Here is a 22,886-nt window from a genome sequence, read left to right on the forward strand (position 1 = left end):
CCCTATTAGGCTATGACTGGAAGCTGTCTTGAGGACTGTCTTTCAGGATGGGTAACATCCCGTATCTTTTTGCCTACTACGAAGAAGCATTGTATCTGTTGCTTTTGAGGAAGACACCAAAACCCAGCCTGTTCCAGTGCTCTGCATGCATACTTGTTTCTCTGACCAAAAGATCTGGTATATACCTTTCTTCAGTTTTGCAGCAATTCCAGTGATCCTGATCAAATTAAGACAAGACTGAACATTGATCATCTTGATTATGATAGATCAGCCTAGACAGTTCCAGTATCAGGATGACACTGTACTGTGTGAGGACTGCCTTTATGCTTGTGCCTACTAGAACAACTGTCTGGAATCCTGGTCTATCTCATAGTCCTTTCCAATAATTTTTGGATTATCTGTTGTGAGCTAATAGCCTGTAGCTCCTTTGAAGAGAAGGATTTCACTTAGGATATCTTCACCTTGCAGCCCACAGTGTAAGGAGTTTACTTCCTTCGGGAGTTAACCAGGTTTCTAATAGTGAAACTCTGGGTCCCAAAGTGGAACTTAAATCTGGTGTTTAGACTGGATGGGTCCACCCTTCAAACTGTTAAAGATTTTCTTATGTTGTACTTTCGTAATAAAACTTTTTTCCTGCTGCTGATGGCTTCTGTTCAGAGAGTATGAAAGCAGTCTATCTAGTTATGTTCATTTAGGATAAGTATCCTTACAGACCTATCCTAATTTATTTCTCGTATCATATCTGAATTTCGTCTTCACTAGGAGATGAGCTAACTTGTTTTGTTCATTTTTCTTGAGCCTCTTGCATATATGGTCAAGAATGTTCTTTGCTTCTCAGTGTCAAAGGGTTGTTTCTTATGTAGACTATACCCAACCATTCTGAGGGTCCTCTAGGATGTTTGTATTAGTTTCTGACAGTCCAGCAGAATATCCATTTTCCTGCAGGAGTCATCAAAGTTGCCAACATCTATAAAACAGCCAAGTTGGATTTGCCTTCTATCATAAGGACTAAGAATCAAGCTATATCTTGAAGTACATCATTCACCACTAGCTGAGAAATGGCTATCTTAACTGCTAGCTATTACTTTTTTAAAATCATTGCGCCCTTGCAGAGGCATACAGAACTGCTAGTGGGACTCGTAGACCTGTAGCATTGCTTGTACAAAGGGTCATGACACTGATCTGCAGAAGATTATAATTGGATAAAACAATAATTTTGGAGTTATTAAAATTGTGAATGTATTTGTGAAATACCATTTGTGGACAGATAAAGTGAAGCAATTTACCAGCATCCAGAATTATGCAAGATATATATATACAGTGTACCTTTGTGTGACGTGCATGTTTATTTCCTGCCTTCACTTTCTCAGCATCCAGAATTAGTCAGGGTTTATGTACAGCATACTTTTGTGTCTTCACTTTCTTCTTTCCAACACCTTCCTGCACTGGGATTGTGCAACTAAGGAAACATGCCAAGCCTAAACACTCTCCTTTTGTTTTTTTTTGAGGTTTTTTTTTAGCATTCATGTGCACTTTCTATGATTAGTACAAGTAGAATAATATCCTAGGGTCACCATAATCTAGTGGTTTTGGTGTATATATGAGTGTGACTATACTACCTTAAAATTATACAGCTAAGTAGGCAACTATGTCTGCTTATTGCTAATTAACAGCTTTCTGTGGTTATATTGCTACTTTTCAGGCATTGGGTACAGTCTGTGCATCTAAAGAAAATGGGCATGAGTATATTCTTTTCATGCTTGTTTTATATGCGTTTGTGTTATCGTCTGTTAATAAGATTCGAGGCACTGCTAAATTCTAGTATTTTATTTAAGGCTCTGGAAAAAGCAAAAGAGGCTGGAAGAAAGGAAAGAGTATTGGTGAGACAACGTGAACAAATGGCTACTCCAGAAAACATCAACTTAGACCTCACTTACTCAGTAAGTGCTTAGAAATCTTCAATGAGTAAAAGGTGTTGGTAAAAATCCTCCTAAAGAGACATTTCGGTGTTTACTGACTCAGTGTGTGTGTGTGTGTGTGTGTGTGTGTATATGTGTGTTGTAGTTCTCCTAGCAGTGTACCAGACCAGATACGGGCTACACTTGGGGGCAGGGGAAGTTTATGAAGATAAAGTGCATTACTTGAATTTAAAAACTTAACACTTGCAAAGATCGCTTTATATCATTGAGTTTTCCTTTGCAATTTCAAGTACCAGAGAAACCACATATCAGCATTAAGTGAAGAAGGATGCCCATGAACGTTTATTCCAGCTATCTACTCACATGCAAAACATAAGTAAACCCTCTAGTTCAAAAATAAATAGTCAGAACATGTAACATGCCAAGAGAAGTAAACAGGAGAGATCAGATATTGCTTTTAACTTGAACCATAAAGTGACAGAGAATGTATTACATTAAATAGGACATATTAATATTTCTAAATCCTGAATCTTAAAGCAGGTATCTAGATTTACATTCTGGTTTTCAAAGTAATAGTAGACTACTTTAAAAAATGTCTATACATAAAAATACTTAGGGGGAATTTAAAGTTATACTCCAGGTAGTGCTGTAGAGGAAATTATTTACAATGCATACATTGAATTAGGCAGACCTAGTAATTTATTTTATGGTCAAGATGAGAGTAAAGCGGGGGAAGAAATGCAGAGGTGTTTTACCTGACACCAGCAGAACTTGGGTTTTGAAACTGCAGCTTGGAAAAATTCTCTTTTCATAAACTGAGTGACCACAGGTAGTAAAACCGTTTTCCGCATGTTGGGAGTCATAAATTACATGCAGTTTCTGAGAATTACCTTGTACGAATGTTTCATAATAGCCTCGCATTATAACATTGTGTTTACTTAGGTCTAAGGTCCACTTAACTACCAGTAGAAGTCATGCTACGTAAGTACAAAAATGAAAGAATTACATAGAGTAAGTAGATTTGAAAGTTGTTTTCTTTATGTCAATGTACAAGAACAAAGGAGCATTAAAGATGGGAAGCTTAAAACTGGTAAGAGCAAAAGTTCCAAGGTAAAATTAATTTGAAATTATCTCTTATGAATTCAAGTTTATTGCTGTTGAGAGAGCAGCATTTTATCTTGTACCTGTAATTCCATTTTTCTGTAGGTTCTTTTCAATCTGGCCAGTCAGTATGCTGCTAATGAAATGTATGCTGAAGCACTGAATACTTACCAAGTTATAGTGAAGAATAAGATGTTCAGCAATGGAGGTAGGTAACATCCCAAAGTAGAATAAAATTGGTTGTCAGGCATTCAAAATGAGGACTTCACCTGTGTGGTGTTGACTTGCAGAGATCTCACCCCTTGTGTTTGACAGACAGAGCATTTGACAGAAACGAACGCTGAGTTGGTATAACTTACTGTGGTTTGGCTCTCCAGCTCATTAAGTCTTTTCTTTCCATAGGCTAAGCTAATCAAAAAGCCAAATATATAATTCTCTCATGCCACACACACTGTGTCGTCTGCTTTAATACTATTTTTTTGTTCTCTTTTGACTCAGCTTTCCTCTTTTGAAAACCACTTCTAGCGTTGTGCACTCCTACAGTGCACTTTTCTCAGAGATGCTTATTGCAGCTGTCTTCCTGGAGAGCACTTAGATAATCTCTACCTCATCCCTCAATTCACAATCAAAACCAGAATACATCTTACATGATACTTCTTTCCTAGGGTTTATTACTACTTGACCTCCTTCTGGGTGAAAATTCATAGAAAGCTGTTCTGTGCAGTGCTTCTTTAAAAGGACACTGGCACCCTATAATGAAGGCAAATTTATTAAGTAGCTGTTCTACTCTGTCACTCTGAAACAATTTAAAATGCTTTGTGTTTTAAAAGTCTGTAAGTCATTGACTTCTTTTGATAGGTAGACTGAAAGTGAATATGGGAAATATATATTTAAAACAACGGAACTATTCCAAAGCTATAAAATTCTACCGTATGGCTCTAGACCAAATTCCTAGTGTCCACAAAGAGATGAGGTGAGTTTCTACTAATAGGCATTGTTCTGAAATACAACATTTGGATATATGGTTTGACAGTTAAAAATACCACCTAATACTCATTTCTTTACTTAGGATTAAAATAATGCAAAATATTGGAGTTGCATTTATTAAAACTGGCCAATATTTTGATGCCATTTCTTCATTTGAACATATAATGAGTATGTCCCCAAACCTGAAGGCAGGCTTCAACTTGATCCTGTGTTATTTTGCTGTTGGAAACGGTGAGCAAATGAAAAAAGCTTTCCAAAAACTGATTGCGGTTCCCTTGGAAGTGGACTATGATGATAAATACATTTCACCAAATGTAAGTTTGAACAAAATAAACTGTATCTTCATATGGTAAATCAGGAGAAAGGGGAAGAGACACTGAATGCTTGGACTGTTCTGAATATGTAAATTGATGTGTGTTTGTGTATCTAAAATAACTTTTTTTTTTTACCAGCACTGCTCAGAAGTGTAAAGTAATGTTGAGAACATTCAAAACCTTTCTTCCTGAAAAGATATGATGTACAGAAAATCCATACTACATTATCTTCATAACTATTTTGTTGAAATTTATCTATGTTGACTTACATAGCAGACTTACTGCTTTACCTCCTTTGTTTATAAAAAAATTTAATGTTTATAAGCTAAAAAAGGGAACAGAGCAATGAGTGACTTAATGCACATTATCTCAAATGAGTGCTAATAAAACTTGTAACACTGTCGTTTTCTTTTATAGAAGAAAATTGTAGTAAAGTTTACAGATGCTTATTTTAGTGTTAAACTTTGTTGGAAACTGGCCTGCCTTTGTACCATGAAGGCAGCAGCTCATGATGTTAAAGACAGGAAAAAGTACTCGATAGGTTAAAGGTCCCCTTAGAAAGATCCTCTATAGAAAGATCAAGGCAAGGCCTTTATATTCTCCTAGCGATCTTTTTTTCAGTGATACAAAGCTTCCATTTTAAATTCTAAAGATCAGAGATACAATCTTCAAACTGTTTGAAACTGAAGAGTAGCTGTTGCTTCCTATTGTTCTAGCATAAGCAAATAAAATTTAATATATGAAGTAAATTTATTTATATTGATAAATATGTATATAAATTCTTATATGTATTTTATATATAATTGTATATGATTTCTCATGTTAGAAATTGTGTAACTAAGGGTCATTAAACACTTGAATTAATTGAAGACTATGTAAGATTGACTGGAAGAAAAGCTTTAGACTATAGAAGTTCTTTCTAAGGATAGGCAAGCTATAGTTCTGACAGACATTGCAAGCTCTGTATTTTGTGATGAAGCAGTCAGAAAAGATCATAAAGTTTTCTTCTGGTCTTTATTTTGTCTAAATCTATGACCTGTCTTAAAGAAATGAGGAAGGGGTCCAACATCTCTGTTAGTTCTAAAAGAACTGATGCAGATACGTGTGATAGAAACCACAAGATGATTGTGAGTTACTGTAATGAGTAGGTAGCACCTCATCTGCTGAATACCACTACAGTTCAGCAAATGCTTAAGCATGCTCTTATCTTTAGGCATGTGAGTATTCTCACTGTGATTTGTAGCCTTTCCAGTCTGATACAAATGACATTACACCTATTAACAACCCTAATGTGAGCTATGACCACATACATGAGCAGAACAACAGGATTAAAGTAGTTGTAAATACCAAATTTCGGATTTTGTGATTAGAAAACTACTTTAAACTGAAACGACCTTTTTGAAATGTGAAAAGTAAATAAATGACATTATAGACTATGTAATTTGCATCTATTTATGATTACAGTAATATTGGCTATAAAACAATTAAAATGCACGTATTCTGGTATAATTTGCAGTTGTTTTGTCCCCTTCCAGGATGATCCACATACAAATCTACTGATGGAAGCCATTAAAAATGACAGCTTAAGACAAATAGAACGTGAGAGGTAATGATGGAGCCTGTTCTTTCTTGACTGTGGTGCCATCGATTTTTAGCTCCTGAAAGTATTACCAGTCTTCTCATGTGTCCACAGCTCTTGTTATAAAAGTGTCCCCATAATTCTTGGGGAAGAACATGCTTGGAAGAACTGGTTGGATCACTCAGTTTAGTGTACTGCACTAAAGAAGAATATCTACCCCAAATGCTATAGGCTACACTGCTTAAAACTTGCAGCATGTGGGGTTTTTTTAAAAAATACAACCACAGTGTACAGTGAAAGGAAAACAGAAAAAACCTGAGAGCTTTATCAGGATACAGGGCAGTAGCGGTAGCAGGGGACTGGGTAGATTGACTTCTAAGATTGTCCTGAGGAAGGGCAGGGCTATCCTTGCACGAAGAAGCAAGAACAAGATTTGGGTTTTTTTTCTACGTGTTTTTGAAATGGCGACACATTTTTGTGTTGGGTTTTTTTCCTTAGGAAATCCATGGCGGAGGAATACATCATGACTGCTGCTAAACTGATCGCACCAGCAATTGAGACATCTTTTGCAGTGGGCTATGACTGGTAAGAGTCAAGCAGGGGTTCTTTTTGTCTATAAACTATATGGTAATCTCTGATGCTGGTTACAAAACCAGATTCACAAACAATAAACAGCCTGGGAAACATAGTTTGCTGCACATCTCATACATAGCATCCAGACTGTTTTCAGTTTGCCTCCATAATGCTGTGGAGAAGAATAAAACAAAGCATTGGAGTGTATTCTGTGTTAAAAAAAAATAATTCATTTATCATTGAAACTCAACTGTCAATTACATATTTTGAACTGCTCTGTATTAGCACAAAAAGGGCTTAAAGTTCAAATGAATATGAAAAATCAGTTTGAAAATTGAAGAACTTTTAGAAGACTCAATAGACAAATGCTATACAGAAAGCAATGATCGCTGCTCTTTACTGTAATTTTGAAGATAGCATAATAAAGACTTGGGGTGCCTAAGAAGTTTTATTACTCCATAGAGACATTCTATAAAACACTGGAATCTAAATATTACTAGGAAGGTTTATTTCTATTTCATTTATAAACTTAGTGTTTATAAATGTAAACTTAATCTACTGTTTCTTAGACTTATACAAGTGTATACAATGATAGGCTGCTGATACAGTTTACTGTTTTGACTTTCGTATCCACTTCTATTTTTCCATTTACAGCTTAGCTTTTGCTTTTTGTGGTGCTTTCTAGAGCAGAATGCTCTTTAAAGCAAAATGAAATAGACACACTTCTCATAAGAACAGTATAAAAAAATTATTGGTTAAAAATACATCTTGAATAGTTATACTAGATTCTAGTTTTCCATTGTAAGGACTTACTTTGATACTTTTAGTATTTTTAATAACATTATTGGAAAATAACATGTATACAAATGAATGTTGTATATCTGCAGTCACAACATTACAAACAGATATGTTCAGTGTTTGGGAAGTGAAGGAAGTTTGATGGGAAAAGAGAACTTTCCTTTACCTGTTTTTTTTTTTTGGCTAGTTAGGATTATTTTCAAATTTTGCAGGTCCTATAATTATGATTTACTAATAAAACTGTTTATACTAACATGAAATAATCTCTCACACAGACGTGTTTAGTCTGCTGGAGTCCACAAGGTGGTGTTTGATGGTTTCATAATCATTATAATCTTATAATCTTCCTACTTTGGTCATTCTGACTTACCAGAACTTAAACAGCATGTCTTGTGAAATTTAGCTTGCTGCTTTGCAACTTGTTAGCATGAGTAAGTCAAATTTGTTTGCTCTGTATCTTGTTTTTTGTTCAAGAAAACTGGAAAAGGTTGTCAGATACTCAGATTCCTTAGTGCTATCCACAAAATACTTGTCATGAAGTAAAACTCATATCTGTTCTGGCTAATTAAACAACTTCTGGTGAGATATATGAGATTGTTTTGTATATATCAGGACAATTTATTCTTCTAGGCTGAGGTATTCAAGCCCAGTGAAGAAGTTTAACCAGCAGTCTGAGCTTGGTTTTCCAAATATTACACTTTGTTATGAGTCCTCTGAGTATTAAATGTGCTTTTCATCAGATTAATTTTATTTACAGAAATAAAATGGGGACAAACAGTCTTAGGATTTCATAACATCTTACTTAAAATGTGACATAATCTTGGGACTGCTTTGTCATATTCCAGAAGGAACAGTTGGATAGTTAGAGCTCACTGCGTTTTATGGTTAAGACTTCAACAGTAACAGCTGATAAATGTTTTTTGACTTTCATTACAGATGTCTTTGCAGAAATTGCTATTTTTTTCAATATATTTTTTCCTCCAACATCAAAAGGCATTTGTATGCTTTGTATAGACACTGTCCATGTGCCAACCCAATTGTAGCAGCAGACTGTTTAATTTAACAACAATTGTTGGCAAATTAGCCAACTATTAGAAGAAAAGAAAAAGGCTTTCCACCACTCAAAAAAAAAAAAAATGGAAGGGATTAAAGAAGCATCCCACAAAGTTGCTCAGTTAGGTGTGCTTAATTCCAAATAGTTTGAGAGAACAGTATATGCATACAATAAAGAAGGGTTTTGTTTCAAATGATTAGGAAATTTTAAAGTACAGCACATCAAACCCTGGAAGATGGTGTCTGTGAGTGAACATTGTAACTGTCTGCTGCGTTCTGTTCTGCCCCCATTTTGCAGAAGACCCTAAGCCAAAAGTAACTTGGTGATGACCAGAAAGAGGTTTATTATGACAACTTTATTATTATGTAGCTCAGGGACACAATCTGCAGTCTCTGGCTTTGTTCATTAAGCTATTTTATGGGTTTGGTAGTATATGCAACAGGAGATGAGGTTTGAAAAATCACCTGATAGAACATATCCAAAGAAAACTGTTTGAAAAATCATCTTAGTCAGTATCTGACTTCAAGTATCACCCAGTGATGGGAAATAATGATATGTATGCAGCAGACTAAAAAAAAAAAAAAAAAAAATGAGAGCAGGCATACTATTAAGGTAGGTTACCAGAATAAAATATTTTTTCAATTTTTTTTTAATCAAAGTGCTCTTTGCTTCTGTGAAGAAGGAATAGCTAAGAACAACTTGTTTCAGAAAGCAAATTGGCTGCAAAAATATGTAATTTATTGGCATTTGCACAGATGCATTTTGTTTATCATTATGGCTTGCTTTCTGTTGCAGGTGTGTTGAAGTAGTAAAAGCTTCCCACTATGTAGAGTTAGCCAATGACTTGGAAATAAATAAAGCCACTACCTACTTGAGGCAGCAGGATTTTAACCAGGTATAGTAACATTTCACATTACTACTTTTTAATACTGTATTGGCAGAGAAGTCTGTCTTAGTCACAGCATATTTTTCAGCAAGCGAAAGATTTATGCAAACGTAATAATTACCTTGATGCTGCTTAGTCAAATTTATAAAAATGCTGCAAGAGGTGAGTTTTATCTAAATGAAATTTCTGCCACAGAAGTTACAGTGAATGCAGTTCATGATTAAATTTAGTGTCTTACATTTTGACATCTTCACTGGGTGTCCAAGCTGTCATTAAATTAGTGGAACTGTAGTCAGTACAGTCAATAGAGCCTGGAAAGCATGTTGCTAATCAATGGAGGTGTTTTCATTAGTATGAGCTGAATCTTTCTCTTGGTTAGGTTGACTATAGTACCAAAATGTATGCAGATTCATTTCATATGTGTTACTATTGTTAATGTTATGTTATTCTCACTGTTCCCTATGTACTACAGCATTCCCTAAAGTACTATAATCTGACCTTGGACTTAAATTAAACATCTGCTCAGGAGTTTGGACAGTTCTGCATCTCTTACAAAAGATTGCTCCCTTGGAGGGCACAGAGGGCTAGGATGAATCAGCATTACTGAAAATATATAATAGCAGTTAAAGACACAGTGTGTATTAGAAAAAAAGGTCATAGAACAGATACAGTGTTGGTACTTCCAAGTAAATATAGCTCATTGCTCAAAATTCATTACTTGGTAGGAATTTAGAAGATAGGTCTACCAAAATATTTGTGATTTTACAGATTTTATCATGTGTTTTATTACATGTTCTCTTTTCATTGTTTATAATTTTTAATATACATGTGAAGTCACTTTTGGTTATGCTGAAATTATTTATTCATGTTTATGTGGATAAAGCCTCTTTCTGCAGCTGGCTGTCCAGTCACTAGTTAAACAAATTTCTGCCAATGAATTTTATGCTGAACTGCCGTCATGTTAAAAATCATCATCAGTCTCTTGCTAATAAGTACAGCAGGCTGTTAACTGTAGCTTTCCTTTTCTGCACATATAAATTGCCCATGCAGGTGTATAAATTAATACCACAACTTACCACATTTAAGTTTTTGGTATTATTTAAGTGAATGCGCACCTTTCTTAGGTTTTATTTTAACACAAATGCATTTTTTTTGCTCTTAATCACATTTTTATAGGTTGTTGGACAACTTATAATACCAGGTTTTTGTCAAAATTGTCATGTGATCTTTTATTTGCCTGTGAAGAATGGCTCGGTTTGTAATGTGAGCAGCTGGAAAACAGCTCCACCTGAACAAAAAGAAGCTCATATATCTGTCAGGATTATTTGCTCGATTTCCTTCTGACATGCACTGTTCAGTATATTCAGTGGTAGAAATACTGAATAATAAGAAGGAATCTAGCAGCCCCTGGATTTGCACGAGTGGCAAGAAGTATGAGAGATCATATACAGCAAAATTATAACTGAAGCTGAGTACCTCTGTTATCTTCTAAGGTCCTTTACCTTCATGTAGCTTGGAGGGATGCACATAGGACCATGTGCTTAACTTTAGCCTACTTTTCACAGAATCACAGAACGGTTGGGGTTGGAAGGGACCTCTGGAAATCCTCTAGTCCGACCCCCTTCTAAAGCCAGTTCACTTAGACCAGGTTGCACAGGATTGTGTCCAAGTGAGTTTTGAGTAGCTCCAGAGAAAGAGACTACACAAGCTCTATGAGCAGCCTGTTCCAGTGCTCCCTCACCCTCAAAGTAAAGTTTTTCCTCATATTCAGGTGGAACCTCTTGTGTTGCAGTTTGTGCCATTGCCCCTTAACTTGTCTTTGGGCACCACTGAAAAGAGCTTGGCCCCATCGTCTTGACCTGCCCATAAGATACTTGTTTGCATTAGTAAAATTCCCCTCGCAGTCTTGTCTTCTCCAGGCTAAACAGGCCCAGCTCTCTCGGCCTTTACTTATGAGGGCGATGCTCCGGTCCCTTCACCATTGTCATTATTTTCTTCTCATATTTAAGTTCTTCTGATTTCCTGCTCTTGCTCCTCTTGTCTGTCCTGTCCTCCTTCCCTGTAGACAGAGCAAGAGAGTTATCCTTTATTATACTGCATGTCTGACTGATGGCTTTTTGGACATCAGGAAGCAGTTTGAGAGTTTGGAAAATCTTGTAGCTTTATTGATGATAGCTTTTGAAGGGTGATAGTGTTACAGGTAGGTATGCAGTTATATGATCTCAAGAATTTGCTATTTTGATGGTAATTTTTTGTAGTTTCCAGTTAGTGTCCAGTATAGGTTTAGAAAAAGTCAATTGTCAGAGGTAAAATGAGATGCAGAGATTGTTGGTGAGTTTTCTGTGGAGTACTCCAATGGAGGGAGAGAGAAGGGTGTTGGAAGTTAGGAGTAAGTGGAGAGGATGCTCTTTTTATTTTGATCATGTGATAGAAGACCTTTAACCTGCACTGGCACTACTAAATAGTAGAGTGGGACGCAGAATGGTGATTGCAGTCTTCCCCCCAGCCCCTAATAAAACTGCCGCAACTACTTGTGTTCATACTGTCTATTGTTCATATACTTACTAATTCACCACCTGCTCAACACACCTTTGGCTGAAGAACAAGAATGGAAACTTCTTGAAATAGTTTCAAGGCTGAAAGTTTTACTGTGTTTAAAAAAAAAATAAAATAGATTTCTGTTGTAATGGGCTTCACTATGTGCTTATTATAATGAATAAATCATTTAAAAACAATCCTAGCAAAAAAAAAAACAACCACCAAGCTTCAGGGTGGAAATTACTCTATACCTCTAGGCTGCATTTTATTAGTAAGAGGTTGTGTGTATTAGATATTTTGAATGTTTTCTTAATTTTAAAGAAAAACTTTGAAAATTAATTCAAAACCAAAATTCTTCAGCTTAGTCATACAGCTCCTTAAAATCTCTGGCAGACACTGCTTGAGTCAGGCAAGCTGCTTAGAAGTTTAATTTCTATAAGCAAATAATTAAGTACATTGGAAACATGTCACAAAGAAAAATTTGGACAGTCTGTGTTTTGATTGTTAAATCAAAGTAATTGTTATTGTTGGGATGAAAATGTTAGAAGATCTTTAGAAATATATAAATTTAGCTGATGATACAATGAGAGCGTTTCTACTTTGTAAGGGTGAAAGGAGTATTCCTATGGGTTTTCATCCTAAGGCTCGTAATTGCTGAAATGGTTCAAGAGACTTGCAACATAATTAAAGGTGAACAAGAGTTCAGAGTCATGTGAACTTTTCATTATACATGAAAAAGATATTACTTCTAGTCTAATCATTATCATTAAAGGTTCCATTTAGCAGTAAAAGCAAAGGTAAACAAATCTGCTACAATGGGAATGGCTTTTCAGAAAGTGACTTATGAACTATATAGCTCTAAGCTCACTAAAAATGAATTCTGTGAAGAAGCAAGTCTTAGAGTAGAGTACCTCAAGTATAGTAATGTTGCACCTGTAAGTACTTGGGACCATTCCTTTTTTGGAGAAAGTCACAAATGTATATAAAAGTTTAAAATTATCATAGTCAAAGTCTTACATTTCAGAGACCACAAAAGCTAGAGCCTAACTTTTGAAACACTTATTCTTGAGTGAAATTGGTGTATTTCTTTAGAGAACTTTCTATTATTAGGAGATTATTATGATCTTTAGTAGTATATATTTCTTGGGTGGAATGTAGTTGTCTGAATTAATGAACTACATCTAGCTGTATATATGTTGTCATTTTACACGCCACTAGTACAGTCATGGTCTTTGTGTAAAGGAACTGTAAAAACAGTATGTATGACAGTCAATTAAAACTTGGATCCTTTATGCTTGTTTTGGCATTCCACACAGTATCATTAATTCACTTTGACATGTAAAGGAAGAAGGAAACTTTTGTATTACTATTGTTGATGGCTAAAATGAAGTTGCCACATCTGTTTTGTAATAGATGATCGAACTGGGTTCACTGTGATAGTCCTAACAGTTTGTGTCGTTAGTATAAACATTTAGTGTAAAGAAGCCAGATTTTCCTAATAATTTAGTCTGCAGTTACAAATGTTATCACATAGTCAATGAAAAAAGCACTGCCTTTTATTACAAAGTTTCTTTGATAGTTTATTAGCTATAAATTTGTTTACTACTTGTGCATAAACTTTATTTTGAAGTTTATGGAATTTAGTTTTCATGTAGAAGTTTTAAGTTTGGTTTTGTTGATTTTTTTTTTTTTTTAAGTCTTCTGGCCTCAGTCTTCGAGTTTGAGTACTTACCAAAACTTAGACAGGTGTCACCATCTTATTACACAAAACAACTGCAAGTTGAAATCCTACACTGTGTTGCATATTATTTTTTATATAGCATGTGCTTTTTTAGGTTTTTAAGAAGAGTTTTAATGTTGGTCTTTTTGTGTTCAGTTAAAGAACTGGAAAAACAGGTATGGGAATTTCAGTTAGTCGAGTAATGTAAAGCAAATAATATAAACGTCTGGTTTATATGTATACAATTGTCAGATATCTGTGTACTTCAAGGTAGCCATAGCTAATCTAAATTTTGAAGAAGTAATAAATAGCCAATACTACTGAAATGTTGTGATCAAGACTAATATTATGTATCATACAGATACACTTCTGTGTGTACATGCTTACAAGTGTGTTACAAGCCCTAAATTATCTTGTATGTGAGTATATGAGTTGATAATTTTAGCTGTTTGTTACTGTGAAGTTTATCAATGTTTTCTGAAAGAATTTTTTGGTGTAAGTTTGCTTCGGTGGGAAGTAAATTGTTGCCATATTAACTTCTAGGCACTGGAGACTTTAAAAATGTTTGAAAAAAAGGATAGCAGAGTGAAGAGTGCAGCTGCAACAAACCTCTCATTCCTCTATTATTTGGTAAGTGTTTGCATCCACAAAACTAGATGGAGTGTATGTAGCAACTTCTGTATCTTTGTAGCAATTTTTGTGTCTAAATAACCTCTGTAAACACAAGGAAACTGCATGTTCAAGGAGTTACTCTAGAACACCCATTCTTGGCTATAGTTGAAGTTTGGAGCATGTCCTTTGTATCCTGTTGCTGGGAGGAAGAGCCAGATGGAGCCCTAGGCCACAGAAGTGTGCCTGCAGTGTGATTTGTGCAGAAGTCTAGCAGCTGCATTTAAAACTTGGGTCCTGAAGACCCTGGCTCAACTTCAGCAACATGTGAAGTATGTAGCTTAGGCTGGTGTGTTTGTGTATGAAGTTTGTAGGGTATGGGAATTTATTTTTGTGGGTTTTTTAAAGAAATAAATACTACTTTCTTGCAACAAAGAAAGCTTCTAGACAGAGTGGCAGAACAATTCTCAAGTGTTAAATTCTCTGAAACTTGAAAGAGATGGTCTGCCTTATGAAAATACATAAGGAATATTTTAGGACTGAAGAATGTTGTGGGTTTGTGTTTTTTTTTATTCTCAGTCTTCTGAAATTCCACTATATTAACTGTAAGAAACCACAGCTGCAAGAAAATTGACTGACAAATGACTAATGCAATGTTTGCTTCATTCATGTAGGAGCATGAATTGGCACAAGCAACTAACTACGCAGATTTAGCTGTAAATTCTGATAGGTACAATCCAGCAGCTCTAACTAACAAAGGAAATACTGTTTTTGCAAATGGAGACTATGAAAAAGCAGCTGAGTTTTATAAGGAAGCTCTCAGGAATGATTCCTCATGCACTGAAGCACTTTACAATCTCGGTAAGCCAAAGGTGCTTTTGTGATTTAGCTTTTGTCTAAAGCTAACACTAGTGTTCTGAGAATCTGGCTTTCAGAGTTTTCTTGTCTGTAAGTATATAACACTAATTATTATTACTTTACTCAGTAGTTTATTTTATGGCAAGTATTAAGCTGTATTTCTTATCTGTTCTGCAAAAAACCCCAGTGTTAACAACATCATCTGCAGTCATTGCAGATGATTAAGTCACTTTGAAGCTAAAAATTTCTACTACCTACTAAAAATATACCATTTCTAGCATTATTAAACCATCAGATTAATTCCCCTCCAAAAGCCCTCCTTTTCCTTAATTCATCTCTTTCAAAAAGTGAGATTACATATGTTCTTGGTCTTTGGTTAGGTTCATGTTCCTTGCATTTATCAATTCAGTAAGTCATACTAGCTGGCAAGAATTATAAGCATGGTGTTCTCAAATAGAGTCCATCAGTGTCAAGGCAGTAGCACTGCCTCGGAGTGCTGTGTTCCTATTTCATTTTTCTTGGTTATTCTGTCAGTTAATATGCCGAAGTCATCTTTTTCTCATTGTATTAATACTGTAACCTTTAATTTTTAGGTTTAACATACAAGAAGTTAAACAGAATAGATGAAGCTTTGGATTGTTTTCTGAAACTCCACGCAGTCCTTCGAAATAGTGCCCAAGTCCTTCACCAGATAGCAAACATGTATCTTTTTATGGATTATGATAAGGAATGTTGGTTTTAGTAAACTCATTTAATCTGAAAATACGTGTTTCAATCATGACATGATGACTTAAAAATTTACTGTAGTGTCCATTATTAGGATGATCATGCATAGATTCATGCTCTGATGTTTGAAAGTGAGAACAGAACTTAAAACCTTCTTGGACATTTCCAGTGAAGAAATACATTAAAACTATTCACACTGTAGGGAATACATTTAAACTCAATATTATCATGTAATATTTAAAATGCTGCTGATTTTATTATGAAAATGATGGGGCAGACACAAGCACAAAGGAGTAAAATCTTTTAAGAAAAAAAAAATAATAGTTAATGAAGTTCTTTTCGGAAACCTGTTTTCAGATTAGTTAGTGTATGTGTAAGAAAATAATTGTCTCCCAGCATTCAAAAAGCTCAATAGATTGAAAAGCTGAGGAGGGGAGGTTTTGGCTTTGCATATCCCCAGTGATATTCTACACTGTGAATTTCTTCAACTGAGGATGTGCAAACCATAAAAAGATCCTCTCCAAGGTGTTGCAGATTCCAGTTGCTGTACTACACTTTGAAGATTAATGAAGGTAATAAAAATATATTTTAGTCAGTAAAATAAGTAACCTCCAAAACTACAAAAGGGCTGTGATCTCTGTTCCTTGTATAGCCCCTTTACAACAGCATAAATGGCCCTACAACTCCCAGTTCCTGTCTGGGGGAGAATTTATCTGCTCCAGTGCTGTATAAAACTGCTTTCCGCCAATAGTCACAACCTTTTTCCATGAAGGGTAGGGTGCAGCAGAAACTGAAAAAACACTTTGGGCAGTAGCTGCAGCTTGTGTTGCTGCAGAGGTCTGAGCTGTTGTGCTACTCAGGGGTGACTAGCTGGGGGAGAGCACACTGCAGCCCTTATTACAGCTAAGGCTGCTGCTGTTCGCTGGATCAGAATCATACAGTGGCTGTGCTGTGCTACTTAGACATACAGCAAAAAATCTCACTGCACACAAGTCAGTTCTTGGGATAGCAGTTTTACCTAAACACTCACTTTATGACAAATGATGTATTACAAAAAACTACGCAAGTTGTTAAGGCTACAAATAAATTGCCTGGTTCTTAAATGTTGTTCTTATAAATGAAGAAGTCAAAATTAGTGACACAGAGGGAGGAGAAACAAGCCCAAAGTTCTGTTGAGCTCAAGTGTTTTTAAGGTGAAAGAGCAGCCGTAGCCTCTGAATATTTCTCTTCCTCAGTGTAACAAAAATACTTTCTGATATGGATAAATTATGAAAACAATGTGTGGGGGGGAAAGGCCAATGTTTCTCCACACTACAGTGACTGGTGTATCTGTCCAGCGTATGGATTACATTATGTAAAGTAGTAGGAATTCTAACTAAATCAAAATATCATTGGCATCAGTCCTTGACTGAAGAAAACTCAGATATGAGATCATGGAAGACCCCAATCAAGCCATGGAGTGGCTCCTGCAGTTGATCAGTATAGTACCAACTGATCCACATGTACTTTCAAAGCTAGGGAAATTGTATGATAATGAAGGTGATAAATCCCAAGCTTTTCATTATTACTATGAGGTATTTGTCCTTTATTGCTTTTCCAATGCACTTTGTCATAGTTATAGGAATCTATGGCAAAATTTCTTTATCAAATTAGCAATTGATTCATTTAAACTTTTTTAAATGTCATCTAGAAAAGAAAAAAAAATTGGGAGAGAGTTGACAAAATCTAATTTTTGTAGTCAGATCCTAAGGAAACAAATAACCTGTATTTTCATGTAGTATTCGACCTCAGACTTTCATTTCTTGTATGGTTGTTGTTTACATTGACCCCTAACAATTTTAATTTGAAATATAATGAAGACAAAACATGTATAGAATAAATGTAATTTTAAAGTTGTGTAACATGACTGCCTTGATTGGAAACTAAATCTGTATAATGGATATGGAGGTACATATATAATGTGTTTATATATATGTTTTAAGGGTGTAGCTACACACTGTGTATATACAGTTGCCTAAAGATAGGCATCCTCTCTTATTTCAAACCAGCCATAGCACTATCTGTAGTTTATAGAGATTCCTCTGTTTTAGAAACAGGAATAAGACAGGAAGTTGCTTTGCTGCAATCTGAGAGTTCTTTTTTTTTTTCTGTAAAGCGAGGATGACCAAAGGCTGTGTTACAATCTGAATACTAGTGGAGTTATGCTTGATGATAATTTTGCTGCCTATTTCAGTGGGAATTTCTAAAAAGCTGAAAATGTTATTTTGCATACATACGTATTTGATAGAAAAGAATGCTTTTAGGGTGAGTTTTCCAGCAGACTGATTTGAGTGTAGAATTGTACATGTATTAGTTACCTAAAATGTTAAAAAATGCTAACTTATTTGCATGTAGACATGATCTAAGTAAACATTTTTGCTGTTGCAAGCTATTTAAAATAATATTTCTAATAAGGCTAATAAAATGTGACGGGCTCATCTCAAGTAACTTCTGAAAAGCATTCCGTAATTAGAAAACTTGGCATGCTTTTTCTTTTTTTCAGGATTACTTCGTATAGCACACTGCTTCCATTCATATATTACACAGTTTTGGCATCTGGAGATTTAAACACTTGAGTAAGATATTCCAGAAGCAACATAAATATGTTGTATATCACTAAAATTGTTTCTTTCACCTTTCCTATTTTGTCAGTCATACCGGTATTTCCCTTCAAACATTGAGGTCATTGAATGGCTTGGAGCCTATTACATTGACACCCAGTTTTGTGAAAAAGCCATTGAGTACTTTGAAAGAGCAGCCCTTATCCTGTAAGTGATTATTATTTTATGCCTACTCAAATATTTTTGATTAGATATCCATAAGTGTATCTAGTGATAAATTGGGTAAGTTTAATACTATAAGCAAATACCAGAGTTAAGAATATTTAGGATATTGTTTAATTTTCTCAACTTTCTATTCATTTACAGTGTGGTTTTGCTCATACTGTGCAATTTCAATGTTAAGTAAGATCATCCATTGGGTGCAAGGTATTAGGTATTGTATTAGGTATTAGAATCTCTTTTCTCTATCCTTTCCCATTAAACACAACTGTGAAGTGGGGAATAGTTCTCCTAAGCCACCAAGACCACCTCCTCTGTGGCTTTATGTGAAATATTTCCGTTCTATTATTTTACCATGCAGCAAGGATTTGATAGTTTAGATAAATGCATCTGTTAGCAGTTACTGCTGCATTTTCACTTTTTGCATAACTTCTACTGCCATAAAAAGGATATTACAAATAAGGTATAGAAGCAAGCAAAAACGTGCAGTGTGAATTACCAATGGTCAGTGAAAGTAAGTTGAAGATCAAATTGATCCCAATAGAGATGTTTGAAATATATTGAGGTCAGTTCAGCAACTTAATTGCTGAAATTGTCCTTTAGCAGAGTATGATGCACTTAAAGTATATAGGTCATTTTTTTAGATTAGAAAGGTTCTGGAATTCTGACAAATGGTTAATAAACAAAAATTTGGCCGAATTTAAATCTGTAATCCAGAGTTCAAGCAGAATTCTAGAAAGACATGCATATGGTCTTTTCATGCGGCAACAAATATTTGTCTTTGTTCGTGAAGTATTTTGTGTTAATAGACCAACTAAAATTTGTGCAACTAAAATTCACTCAAAGTGTGAATTTTTCTTTTGTGTTATGGGAAACCTATCAAAAATCAGGCTAAGCAAAACTTAGTTATTGTCTTGTGCTGATCTAAAATTTGACATTCTTTTTGTTCTGTGAATCTGAATGACATGCATGAACAAGACAGCATGTGAACAAAAATGTGTACACTGTTATTCAAAGGAAGATCATACCATGAGTTAGGTGGTTAGAAGTTTGGTAAAAAATACTAATTATGGTTTTGAAAGGGCTTGAGTTAGAGTAGTCATTAATTATATAAGAGAAAATCCAAGGGTTTTAAACCTCAAATAAGGTTTAAAAATTAAGAATACATAGAAAATATAGGCTTCACCCAAATTGTGGTATAATTGTAAAGAAATAGAGATGTAGAGCAGATGAAGATATGCAGGAGACAGTTAACAGAAATCGCAGTTCACAGGTTTGCCAGTATTCTTTTCAGTATGAATACTGGCCACATTAAATAAACCACGTATGTTGGTGTTCATGGCCTTCTTGGGAACTTTGGAAATAAACAGCTGAAACTAAAAAGAACTATTTCATAGTATTGTTTTGGCAAAGATCTAAATATTTTATGCTTCGTGTTGCACTCAGTCCATGCGTGAAACACAGAAGTATGTGGATTGTAAAGTACAAATAATTGGCATATAAAATTCTTCATTACTATTTGCAATTGTAATCTGTCTGTAATACAGAGAAATTATTTAGTGAATGAGGGAAAGGCTGTGGATTTGTCTGCCTGGACCTTAGTAAGGGCTTTGACACTGTCTCCCACAGCATTCTCCTAGAGAACTGGCTGTTCATGGCTTGCATGGGTGTACTGTTTGCCGTGTAAAAAAACTGGCTGGCTTGCTGACTCCAGAGAGTGGTGGTGAATGGAGTTACATCCAGCTGGTGGCCGGTCACAAGTGGTGTTCCCCAGGGCTCAGTACTGGGGCCAGTCCTGTTTAGTATCTTTTATCAGCCATCTGGATGAGGGGATCAAGTGCACCCTCAGTGAGTTTGCAGATGACACCAGGTTGGGTGGGAGTGTTGGTCTGCTGGAGGGCAGGAGGCTCTGCAGAGGGGTCTGGGCAGGCTGGGCCGATGGGCCGAGGCCAGTGGTGTGAGGTTCAACCGGGCTCAGTGCCGGGCCCTGCCCATGGGTCACACCAGCCCCAGGCAGCGCTACAGGCTGGGGCAGGGGGCTGGGAACTGCCCGGTGGGAAAGGGCCTGGGGGTGCTGGCTGACAGCCGGCTGGGCATGAGCCCCCAGTGTGCCCAGGTGGCCAAGGGGCCAGCAGCGTCCTGGCTGGTGTCAGAAACAGTGTGGCCAGCAGGGCCAGGGCAGTGACCGCCCCCTGGACTGGGCACTGGTGAGGCCGCACCTCGAACCCTGGGTTCAGTGTCGGGCCCCTCGCTGCAGGAGGGACGTCGAGGGGCTGGAGCGTGTCCAGGGAAGGGCAGCGGGGCTGGGGAAGGGGCTGGGGCACAAGTCTGATGAGGAGCAGCTGAGGGAGCTGGGGGTGTTCAGCCTGGAGAGGAGGAGGCTGAGGGGAGACCTTATTGCTCTCTGCAGCTGCCTGAAAGGGGGGTGTAGGCAGGTGGGAGTTGGTCTCCTCTCCCAGATAACAAGGGACAGGACAAGATGAAACAGCCTCAAGTTGTGCCAGGGGAGGTTTACATTGGATATTAGGAGAAATCTCTTCACCAAAAGAGTAGTCAAGCATTGGAACAGGCTGCCCAGGGAAGTGGTAGAATCACCATCCCTGCAGACATTTAATAGACATGTAGATGTGGTGCTTAGTGACATGGTTGAGTGGTGAACTTGGCAGTGCTGGGTTAACAGTTGGACTTGATGATCTTAAAGGTCTTTTCCAACCTAAATGAGTCTATGATTCTATTTTTGTCTGGGATGAGATTATTAATAGTGGGTGACAAAGCATAGATGTTTCGGTGTTTTAGTATTAAAAATAGAACCTAGATATGCTAATTGATAAATATGAATGTTGCATTATAAATTGCTAGTAATTGCAAACAAGTTACATTTTAAAATTATAACTGTATTTTAACTGTGACCAGTATTTTTTAGTTTAACTTTGTTCAGTGTATTCAGTGTTTCAATCACAGTAATTACATTTTAAATTGAATTCTAAGATAACGTGTTAAACGATGACTTGAGAAACAATTTTTCACTATTTTACATCTTACCAGCATGGACAGATCTATCATTAATAAAAGGAGTTGTGCAGCTAATGCTGATTGATGGCAATTTATTCTCTCTAGAGTTTTCATACTGAATTGCTTAATAAACTTTATTATGGTGTATGCTTGTCTCTTGCAAACAATAAAGGCAGCCATACTCAGCTGAAACTAAAGAAGGTGAAGCAGCTGTGTTTCATAAGCTTGTTTGGCAACTATCAGGCAAACATATTATTTAGAGTTAAAAATTACCTGTGCCCTGACTGGAGAGAAAAACTGAAGAGAATAACTACAAAACTATTCTGAAAACGTTGACGTGCAGTGCCTTTGGGATATACTACTGTAGCATTTTAAGCCACATGTGAAAAGTGCTTTGGCTTATAGGGCATCCTTATGCTGTTGACATGAAAATTTCCTAGATTTCAAATTATTTTTATAAGAATGAGAAAAAGGTCCAACACTTGTGGTACATGCTCAAACATCTCAAATATTTTCTCTGATGATATCTATCACCATTACGTGCTAAGAAGAAAGGGACAGGTAGCAGCTAGGGCTTTGAGGTGATGACACAGAGAAGCCAGAGTTCAAAGCTGTGAGCAGGGAATGTGCTTCCTGGCAGGGATCCCTTGGGCATTTGTGGGATGCTACTGCTGGGACTTCCTCAAAATACAGCTTAGTGTTTTGTTCTCCCTCATTGCATGGTTCTGTACCTCAGACAAAGATTGGTGGTTCGTGTGTCAGGTCTACTAATTCTGTCTGGTGCACAGAATCAGGAGCAGGAGAGACTATAACAGAACTACAAATGGGTGACGTTGAGGCCTGAAGACAGGAGCAGGATGCAGAGGTAAACTGTGTGTGAACTGAGCAGGCTAAATTCTTCCTGGGAAGGCGATATGCTATGTGAAAAATTTTAAGAGTAGTTTAATAGTAGGTGTTTAGCAATGCTATGCAGATTATTTTGCTTATTTATTGCCTGGCAGTGTGCATAATTTTATTTTATTTCTGTGCAGACCGACACAAGTGAAGTGGCAGCTGATGGTTGCCAGTTGCTACAGGAGAAGCGGTAAGTTCTGTAGCTTTTTTGTAATTGGCTGGAGGTTTGTAACTTTTTGTAACTTGTTGGGGTTGTTCAGCCTGGAGAAGAGAAGCCTGGAGAATGTATGAAGGGGGCTTATAAGAAAGAGGGAGAGAGACTTTTTACCAGGGCTTGTAGTGACAGGACAAGAAAGAGTGGTTTGAAACTGAAAGAGGATATGCTTACATTGGATGTAGGGGAAAAAAAATTTAGGATGAGGGCGGTGAGGCTGGAACAGGTTGCCCACAGAAGCTGTGGCTGCCCCATCCCTGGAAGTGTTCAAGGCCAGGCTGGATG

General features: G+C 36.5%; 1 protein-coding gene across 7 annotated transcripts in view; it reads left to right on the forward strand.

Annotated features, from left to right (window-relative positions):
- Nucleotides 1-22,886, forward strand: part of IFT88 (intraflagellar transport 88) — a 57,065-nt gene that overhangs the window by 14,855 nt on the left and 19,324 nt on the right. For all 7 annotated transcript variants that reach the window (XM_056328310.1, XM_056328313.1, XM_056328312.1 and 4 more), the window contains 13 exons: nt 1,836-1,940; nt 3,126-3,228; nt 3,879-3,993; nt 4,090-4,321; nt 5,857-5,927; nt 6,399-6,485; nt 9,121-9,220; nt 14,013-14,099; nt 14,753-14,939; nt 15,530-15,638; nt 17,086-17,236; nt 18,354-18,469; nt 22,525-22,577. In XM_056328310.1, coding sequence (XP_056184285.1) covers nt 1,836-1,940; nt 3,126-3,228; nt 3,879-3,993; nt 4,090-4,321; nt 5,857-5,927; nt 6,399-6,485; nt 9,121-9,220; nt 14,013-14,099; nt 14,753-14,939; nt 15,530-15,638; nt 17,086-17,236; nt 18,354-18,469; nt 22,525-22,577 — 1,516 coding nt within the window. The remainder of the gene's footprint in view (nt 1-1,835; nt 1,941-3,125; nt 3,229-3,878; nt 3,994-4,089; nt 4,322-5,856; nt 5,928-6,398; nt 6,486-9,120; nt 9,221-14,012; nt 14,100-14,752; nt 14,940-15,529; nt 15,639-17,085; nt 17,237-18,353; nt 18,470-22,524; nt 22,578-22,886) is intronic.

The sequence above is a fragment of the Falco biarmicus genome, chromosome 2 (genome assembly GCF_023638135.1).
Source record: "Falco biarmicus isolate bFalBia1 chromosome 2, bFalBia1.pri, whole genome shotgun sequence".
Taxonomy (NCBI): Eukaryota; Metazoa; Chordata; class Aves; order Falconiformes; family Falconidae; genus Falco; species Falco biarmicus.